At 48.5% G+C, this 9,275-nt stretch overlaps 1 protein-coding gene and 1 long non-coding RNA gene across 5 annotated transcripts; one reads left to right on the top strand and one right to left on the bottom strand.

The window, feature by feature from the left end:
- Positions 1-234: 234 nt before the first annotated feature.
- On the bottom strand, positions 235-3,075 carry LOC146220227 (uncharacterized). Of its 2 annotated transcripts, none has more exons than XR_014750956.1 (4): positions 2,923-3,075; positions 1,900-2,002; positions 1,289-1,378; positions 235-1,118 (listed from the first exon to the last, which is right to left on the bottom strand). It is a non-coding gene; the product is annotated as an uncharacterized LOC146220227 (long non-coding RNA). The 2 variants fall into 2 exon arrangements; XR_014750957.1 differs by having other exon boundaries at positions 2,986-3,075.
- Positions 2,327-8,419, top strand: fbxw5 (F-box and WD repeat domain containing 5). 3 transcript variants are annotated; one of them, XM_084694208.1, is made up of 10 exons: positions 2,327-2,431; positions 3,345-3,614; positions 3,836-3,993; positions 5,056-5,239; positions 5,988-6,136; positions 6,331-6,615; positions 6,835-7,009; positions 7,366-7,513; positions 7,684-7,896; positions 8,063-8,419. In XM_084694208.1, exons 2-10 carry the CDS (start codon positions 3,428-3,430, stop codon positions 8,340-8,342), a joined length of 1,779 nt encoding a protein of 592 aa, XP_084550334.1. In that variant the 5' UTR covers positions 2,327-2,431; positions 3,345-3,427; the 3' UTR covers positions 8,343-8,419. The 3 variants fall into 3 exon arrangements, with proteins under 3 accessions (XP_084550334.1, XP_084550335.1, XP_084550333.1); XM_084694209.1 differs by having other exon boundaries at positions 2,332-2,431; positions 3,419-3,614; XM_084694207.1 differs by having other exon boundaries at positions 2,338-2,431; positions 3,352-3,614.
- The last annotated feature ends 856 nt before the right edge of the window (positions 8,420-9,275 follow it).

The raw sequence follows: 9,275 nt of genomic DNA, 5'->3' as shown, positions 1-9,275 counted from the left end.
AGCCGGGATGATGAGAAGTTCTGTTTTGGCGAGGTTCAGCTGGAGGTGGTGCTTGGTCATCCAGGCGGAGATGATTAAAGGCCATGAAGGCAGAACATTTGTAGATGTCCACCAGAAAATACTTTTCATATCACAGTTTGCGACATGAAAAGGGTCAGTAAGATGGACTGTAATGGTGTTCAGTTTAAGTTGTGAGATATCTTTAAACCACCGGCAGTCAGGAATAAATGACTGGACATCTATGATAACCAGGAAGACGTGAAGATATGTCAAGGTTGTTGAATAAATGACTCGCAGAAGCTATCTGTTCATGATTTAAGCTGTCGCTAATGTGACATAATAAGGGACCATTACAACTGTAGACAGCCAAGGGTCGCCATGTAACATTATAGTTGAGATGTTATTGTTCCATGGTAATTGGGGTATACATATTGTTGTACTGTGCCTGGTAGCTGAGATGTGGTGACTTAAGTGTGCCTGCTAAATGCAGATCATTCCTTGACTCTGATCACATAAATAATGTTATAACTCTGCACTTCTGAGCCCTGATCTTCTGTACTTTCTATATGAGATGTTTGTATTCTAGCTTTGGATAAGTGTCTGCTAAAGGAATACCCTGTAAATGTTTGGATTTGAAACAAAAAGTAAACCTGTAACTAAACGTTGAGATGTGTGTTTGCTGTGAACAACATACCTTGAAGTCTCAGAGAAGGGAGGCCGATCACATAAAGATGATATTATATTATATAGTTTATATATATGAGGATAATCGTCAAGAGACATAGATGATGTTGGCTATTTTGTATGAATATAGTATGTTGGTCATACATGTAGGAATATGCTACATTAGTTTATGCTACTGCTATATTATCCACAGTGCTGTATGTAATGTGAGGATGTGATAAGAATATTCTTGCTGCCTTGCGTGGGTTTTCAGCCCCTCCTCCTCCCGCGAGGGGAGTTTACAGACGGGGCGTCATGATCGCAGGAGCAGCTGACCTGCGCCGTCTAGTGGCGCACTGCGGGTGGTTCCAGTGGGACGGCCGTCTGAGGAAGGTTCATACTAACGGGAGGTTGTCTGAAGAGGATCCCGTCAGAGACGGTTGAAACTTCACCTCCTATAACACAGGAGAATAAATGACTTACAAAAAGCAGTGTCTAAAACCCATTATAAAATAATCACAATAGTTACAAATAAAAGTAAAAAGCACAAACACTACTTCGCTGGTTACTTATTTGATTTCAAACAGGTAGGCCTATTCGACAGTGTAAAACAGAAAGTCGTTACCCTTCAGCTGATACAGTCATCCTGTCGCTGGTTTGGATTTCCCTGAGGGACTGCAACAGGCGACCATCCTGTCAGCAACGTAGGATAGTGCTGGGGGGCGACAACACTCTTCACTAGCCTCAATAGTTTGATCTTATCCATCAACTCTTCCCTATAAGCAATCTATGATAATATTATCTATCTAAAGGTTGCCAGATCGATTCCCCGCTGGGCAAAATGATGATGTGTCTTTGGGCAAGGCACTTCACCCTACTTGCCTCGGGGGAATGTCCCTGTACTTACTGTAATTCGCTCTGGATAAGAGCGTCTGCTAAATGACTAAATGTAACTGCTCAGCGATGAAGATAGTGTTATGAAGACAAACCCAAAGTACTTTTGTAAGAGTTTAGCGCATGTTTATAAGGTAGGCTGAGACCACACGTCCCTTATCAGGTTAACCGCTTGATTAGAGACACCCAGTTTGCGGTATCTCTCTTATAACATTATTACAGAAGTGTAATAATAGTTTTGCATTAATATATTTGGTTCACAGTCAAAATCATGACGTCCACTGCATATCTATATTAAATAAGCTATGAAAACAATGTTCAGGATAATGGTGTTTTTCTTACCACTGAATATGAGTCAAAGCATGTCTGAGGTCCTCAAGTTTTCAGATTGTATTCTATTTAGTCCAAGGAGTTGAAGAAGGCAATATTTCTTAAGGTGTCTCAACTGCCAAAGAGAGCCGAAAACAACAAAAGTCCTCAGCACCAACTAATGAATTATTAAATTGTCTTCTTGTCTTACCATGAGGATCAGGTAACATAACACCACTTCCTCCAATAGATTTGGTGTCTCGCCGGCTTAAGAAAAGTAGCAATATTGCAATATATTTGACTTTATTGATATGAAAACGGCACCATCGTTTCAATGATTGATTAATTATCTTGACATTCAAGCAAACACAACATCCTCAAGTTTTTACGTCACATTATGAATTGAACGAGTCTCCTGTAATCGACTGTTGGCGTCTGGAGTGACGTCATACCAAGACAGCGGTAGGCGATTGGTTGTTTTCATCTTCGTGCTAACAGTACTAGCTCTAGTAGCTAGCGAACTGCAACTGGTAGATTTGGTTTCTAAAATATTGTCGTCTGACAGGTGAGTCATGATTTAGATTAGCAACAATAAGAGGCTTGTAAAAAGCCTAAATAAAGTAAGACATTCGATAGTCAAATAATTTGCGTGGCAAATCGCTATCGACGAGAGTAACGTCGAATTAGCCTACTGAGAACGATTGACAACTAGATTAGCCAGATGCTTCTATTGACACCTAAAATAGCCCTAGCACTAGTATTGAGGTTTCGCTAAAGTTTTGCCTTTCGAACTCGTTTCTAAAACATAGTTCACTGTACTTACTTAGTTATTTCATCAGCAATTCAAAATGTTATTAAACAGGGATAAGAGAGTGTCATAAATGTGTCTGTGTTGCTTTCAAATAAGTCTGTAGAAGATTAGTTAGCTGGAGCTACATACAGAGACCTTAATGCTACTGGTATTTATCTCACTTCTTAACTGCAGTGCCCACTACCATTAATAACTACCAGTCTCCACGAGACACAACCGTATATACATGATCTACAGTTACTTACAAAATAATTTAGCATTAGAAAGGCTAAAGCATGACTTAAATAAGCAGCGTGTAGTGATGATACCCTGGCATGCACGAGCCCAGCCCCCTCAGCTGTCGTGCTTAATATAGCCGGACCGAGAGGTGTCAGACGGGACCACACAGACCCGGAAACGGAGATAATTTGTTGCTATCCGAATTCCTCAAATGTGGTGTCATATACAGACCTTTCGATATATTTGGCTACGTTTTTACCACATGGCGTAGCTAATGTTCTAAACTACGCCTACCAGTATTCAGACGAGACGAATGGAATTCGCATGTGTTTGATTGAACACACTGAATGAAAGACTAAAACATTTGACCTTATTAATGATTTTTCTGGCGCTTTTATCCAATGTACGTTTGAGAAAGTGCAGAAGGAAATCAATAACCAAGTGTCAGCTTCCAGGTGTGTCCCTGACCCTGGCCCTGTCCCTGTCCCTGATCCTGATCCCGGCCTCACTGGGTACCTGCAGGATGCCAGGATGGAGAACGAGCCAGCCCTGCCTGACAGCCTGGTGCTGGAGATCTTCCTGCATCTCCCCCACAGCGCTGTGCTGAGCGCCGGCCTGGCCTGCAGACAGTGGCTGAACGTGTCCAGAGATGAGTTCCTCTGGAGGGAACTCTTCTACAGCTACTACCGCATCCCTCGCTCCGTACCCAGACACCCAGGTACCTACAACCCAGACACATAACACCCAGACACCTAGAACCCAGATACCGAGATACCTTGAACCCAGACACCTAGAACCCAGATACCGAGATACCTTGAACCCAGACACCTTGAATCCAGCTAGAATCCACACACACCTAAGATCCATTGTTATGTCCCTTTACTGTGCCTGGTTACTCACCGTGTCTCTGTGTCACACTGTGTGTGTGTGTGTGAACAGCGTCCGTGTCGTGGTACCGGGAGTTCAAGCGTCTGTTTGACTGCATCCCCTGTGAGGAGGTGCAGACCCTGAGGGAACACCACGACCAGGTGCTGCACCTGGCCTTCTCTCACAGAGGACACCGCTTCTCCTCCTGCTCCAAGGACTGTACCGTCAAGGTCCGCCCAGCCTTCCTGCTCTCTATATACAGTGTTATATACCCACACAGCCTCCCTGCTCTCTATATACAGTGTTATATACCCACACAGCCTCCCTGCTCTCTATATACAGTGTTATATACCCACACAGCCTCCCTGCTCTCTATATACAGTGTTATATACCCACACAGCCTCCCTGCTCTCTATATACAGTGTTATATACCCACACAGCCTCCCTGCTCTCTGTATACAGTGTTATATACCCACCCAGCCTCCCTGCTCTCTATATACAGTGTTATATACCCACACAGCCTCCCTGCTCTCTATATACAGTGTTATATACCCACACAGCCTCCCTGCTCTCTGTATACAGTGTTATATACCCACCCAGCCTCCCTGCTCTCTATATACAGTGTTATATACCCACACAGCCTCCCTGCTCTCTATATACAGTGTTATATACCCACACAGCCTCCCTGCTCTGTGTATACAGTGTTATATACCCACACAGCCTCCCTGCTCTGTGTATACAGTGTTATATACCCACACAGCCTCCCTGCTCTCTGTATACAGTGTTATATACCCACACAGCCTCCCTGCTCTCTATATACAGTGTTATATACCCACACAGCCTCCCTGCTCTCTATATACAGTGTTATATACCCACACAGCCTCCCTGCTCTCTATATACAGTGTTATATACCCACACAGCCTCCCTGCTCTCTATATACAGTGTTATATACCCACACAGCCTCCCTGCTCTCTATATACAGTGTTATATACCCACACAGCCTCCCTGCTCTCTATATATACAGTGTTATATACCCACACAGCCTCCCTGCTCTCTATATATACAGTGTTATATACCCACGCAACCTAGACAGGAGGTGTACACTATATACTCTCTCTATAGAGTAAATGTTATACCCCACATAGCACAGCTATGATATATACTGTGTAAGTGTATATATAAGTGCAATTACATATAGTCTCTCTCTATACATACATACATATAAATAGTACTACAGACCACCTGTACTTGTTGCTTGTTGCTTGTTACTCAGACAGCACTGTGTGTTTCAGCTGTGGGACACGGAGCGTCCTGATGGGAACATCTCACTGGTCCACAGCTGCAGCATGCGCCAGTTTAACTGGGGCTACACCCAGTTCTCCCAGTTCAACGCAGACGACACCCTGCTGCTGGTGTCGGGGGTCTACCTGGGCCCGCACCACTCCTCCTCGGGGGAGATCGCCGTCCTGAGCCTGGGTAGGACACACACATCTAGACACACACGTCTATACAGACACACACACACACGTCTATACAGACACACACACACATCTATACATACAATACACACAGATAAACACACGCATGTAACAGCACACAAACAGTCTCTCTGTCCTTCTCATTTCTTTCAGAGATGTTCCTCACATGTTTCTGTGTACAAATTAGGTCCGGCTCAATATTTTGTTCAGGAACATTGGACATGTGGTTCAGACATAACATCACCTCAGAGATCTCAGAAACTCGATTTTTCATTGCAGCCAGAAAACTGAAATGTTGTGAGAAACCTGATGCAGAGAGGATCTAAAGCTCTGAGTCATGAATGTTTACATGCTAGCAGTAGCCATCATAATGCTCTGGGTCATGACTGTAAACATGCTAGCAGTAGCCAGCATAATGCTCTGGGTCATGACTGTAAACATGCTAGCAGTAGCCAGCATAATGCTCTGGGTCATGACTGTAAACATGCTAGCAGTAGCCAGCATAATGCTCTGGGTCATGACTGTAAACATGCTAGCAGTAGCCAGCATAATGCTCTGGGTCCTGACTGTAAACATGCTAGCAGCAGCCAGCATAATGCTCTGGGTCCTGACTGTAAACATGCTAGCAGCAGCCAGCATAATGCTCTGGGTAGTACATATACTGTCAGTGTGTGTGTGTGTACATTTGTGTGTGTTGATGTCAGTGTGTGTGTGTGTGTATACACGTGTGTGTGTGTGTGTTCCAGACAACTACACGCTCCTGTCTCGCGTGAGGAACAAGCCGTACGACGTGTTCGGCTGCTGGCTCAACGAGACCCACCTGATCTCAGGGAACCTGCACTGGATAGGAAACATGACCTCCTGCTCGGTGCTCTGGCTCAACAAGGCCTTCCAGGTCCGGCACACAGACAGACACCCACACACACAGACACACACAGACACACACAGACACACACAGACACACACACACACACACACACACACAGATAGACACACAGACCTGTATTCACTAGTTCCACAGAGTGTGCTCTACCACTGAGCTGTGCCCGTCTCCTCTCCTGAACCACAGCTGCTCCTTCTCTCCTTCAGGATATCGAGTCGGAGAACGTGAACGTTGTGAAGCGTCTGTTTAAGATCCAGAACGTCAACGCCAGCACCATCAGAACCGTCATGGTGGCTCACTGCCGTCGCCATGACACCCCAGACCTCCTCCTGGACTACGAGGCCCAGTCCCAGGCCCGCTCCGCCCCCCTGCTGTTCGACGTGGGCACCCCTGACAGCGAGGAGGAGGAGGAGGAGGGCGGGGGGCGTCCCAGGGAGGTGAGGGGGCGACAGGCGTACCCCTCGGCCCCAGGGCTGGAGCATATCATCCAGGTAGGAGGGGGAGGGGGGGGCAATATGAACTGTCATATGGACATTATGTTATGAACGGTAAAAGATAACATAAATACATTAATGTGAATGTGGAAAAGAGTATGTTTTTTCTCTAGCGAATATTAACAAAAACAATCAATGAGAACTGTATGCACGACTGTAACCAATTCCTAAATGTATCTCTTTCTTCCTCATCTCTCTCCCCCCCCCCCCCCCCAGGGCGTGGCTGCCAGGGAGTTGGAGCTGGAGGCCAAGGTGGTCCGGATGATGAGTCGTGCTCGCACCAAGCCCCTGGACCCCTCCCTCATCACCCCCTCTGCCCCCGGGGAGGGGGAGGACAAGACCTACCTGCTGTTCACCACCGGCAGCCTCACCTACTCTCCTCACCAGATAGGTAGACCAGCCTCACCTACTCTCCTCACCAGATAGGTAGACCAGCCTCACCTACTCTCCTCACCAGATAGGTAGACCAGCCTCACCTACTCTCCTCACCAGATAGGTAGACCAGCCTCACCTACTCTCCTCACCAGATAGGTAGACCAGCCTCACCTACTCTCCTCACCAGATAGGTAGACCAGCCTCACCTACTCTCCTCACCAGATAGGTAGACCAGCCTCACCTACTCTCCTCACCAGACAGCTAGGGCATCCTACTGGGTTCTGCAAGAGAGACTCATAGCTGGTTCTGTGTGGTTCTGTGTGGTTCTGTGTGGTTCTGCGTGGTTCTGCGTGGTTCTGCGTGGTTCTGCAGGCATCAAGCGGATCCTGCCAGACCAGATGAGCACGAGTGGTCCTGTTCTGGGCGAGGAACGGAACTCGGACGAGTTCTTCGACTCTCTGGACCACGTGATCGACATCCACGGACACATCATCGGCATGGGCCTGTCTCCAGACCACAGGTACAGTAACTCTGGGCAGGTACAGTAGACCTGGACAGGTACAGTAGACCTGGACAGGTACAGTAACCCTGGACATATGTGGTTGTAGGTGAAGAGGTTATTAAGCGCCAGAGACCGTTTATGATCACACGCGATGGAGGGTTGCTAAGCGCCCGTCTCCCGTTGCCCAGGTACCTGTACGTGAACAGCCGGGCGTGGCCAGCAGGCTGTGTGATCTCCGACCCCATGGCCCCGCCCCCCATCGCCGAGGAGATCGACCTGCACGTCATCGACCTGAAGAGCCTGCGTGAAGAGAGGCGGAGCCTGCGGGCGCACCGGGCCTTCACGCCCAACGACGAGTGCTTCTTCATCTTCCTGGACGTCAGCAGAGACTTCGTGGCCAGGTAGAGGAGCGCCCATCGCTTCACTTTCCTGTTTGTTTAGGAAGATGTGCTGTGTGTATATTAATATCATTTTGTATTCATATCGGCACTTTAAGCCTAAATTCCAGTTTAGTACCCCAAAAACCCAGTTGAAAACCCCTCCATTGACCTCTCCGTCGCCCCCCAGTGGCGCGGAGGACAAACATGGCTACATCTGGGACCGCCACTACAACATCTGCCTGGCGCGCCTGCAGCACGATGACGTGGTGAACTCTGTGGCCTTCAGCCCGGCCGACCAGGAGCTGCTGCTGTCTGCCAGCGACGACTCCACCATCAAGGTGTGGCGCTCGCCTCGCATGGTGCGCCTGGCACAGACGCCCGCACGCCCCCCGAGGCCCCGGAACTTGCTCTCCTGGCTGGGCCGCCAAGGCAGCAGCCAGGCCAACGGGAAGCCTGGACCCAGTTAGACCAGACTGAGAGGGCGGGGGAGAGAGGGGGGCCTGGACCCAGTTAGACCAGACTGAGAGGGCGGGGGAGAGAGGGGGGCCTGGACCCAGTTAGACCAGACTGAGAGGGCGGGGGAGAGAGGGGGGCCTGGACCCAGTTAGACCAGACTGAGAGGGCGGGGGAGAGAGGGGGGCCTGGACCCAGTTAGACCAGACTGAGAGGGCGGGGGAGAGAGGGGGGCCTGGACCCAGTTAGACCAGACTGAGAGGGCGGGGGAGGGGGAGGAGGGAAAGAGAAGATAGAGGGAGGGAAGAGGGATAGTGAGAGAGGTGCTCCTGTCATCTGGTCAATGGGAAAACCTGGACCAAGTTAAATGGTACAGGTTGGAGCGTGGAGGAGGAGGATGGCAGGGGGGCAGTTAGAGGGAGACAGAGAAACAGAAACAGAGGGAGAGACAGACAGAGGGAGAGACAGACAGAGGGAGAGACAGACAGAGGGAGAGACAGACAGAGGGAGAGACAGACAGAGGGAGAGACAGACAGAGGGAGAGACAGACAGAGGGAGAGACAGACAGAGGGAGACAGACAGAGGGAGACAGGGACAGGTGCTTCTCTCAGGTGGGTGACACACTCCAGGAATGATGGTGTTGTGGTCAACAAGTGCCCAGTTTCAGCTACAACTCTTACGACTGTGAGATGTGGTGACTCAGCATTAGGAAAGACATGAGATGTATGTACCCTGTTACAGACACACGGGGGCGCTGTTGCTACACAGTCCTGCTGTTCTCGAGACTGGCTGAAGAGGGCAGAGTGCTGTCTAGGTCTGACACGTGTTCATACACAGTGTGTACCATGAACTGACTAGGATTCACTGGACCCAAGAAGAAGAAATTATGACACGTAATGTGCTCATTTCAAGGACAGTTAAGGAGCCGTGTACAGTAACATATATCA

This window comes from Hypomesus nipponensis, chromosome 27, assembly GCF_054491055.1.
Source record: "Hypomesus nipponensis isolate SF chromosome 27, ASM5449105v1, whole genome shotgun sequence".
Classification (NCBI taxonomy): Eukaryota; Metazoa; Chordata; class Actinopteri; order Osmeriformes; family Osmeridae; genus Hypomesus; species Hypomesus nipponensis.
Note: the sequence above shows the minus strand (reverse complement) of the source record. Positions and strands in the feature narration are given on the sequence as shown.

What these genes read in the sequence shown, in the direction of transcription:
- fbxw5 (XM_084694208.1), top strand. Translation starts at nt 3,428, where the DNA reads ATGGAGAACGAGCCAGCCCTGCCTGACAGCCTGGTGCTGGAGATCTTC. An exon ending in CCAAGGACTGTACCGTCAAG is followed by an intron (nt 3,994 to 5,055) that starts GTCCGCCCAGCC and finishes TGTGTGTTTCAG; the next exon opens with CTGTGGGACACGGAGCGTCC. An exon ending in GGCCTGTCTCCAGACCACAG is followed by an intron (nt 7,514 to 7,683) that starts GTACAGTAACTC and finishes CCCGTTGCCCAG; the next exon opens with GTACCTGTACGTGAACAGCC.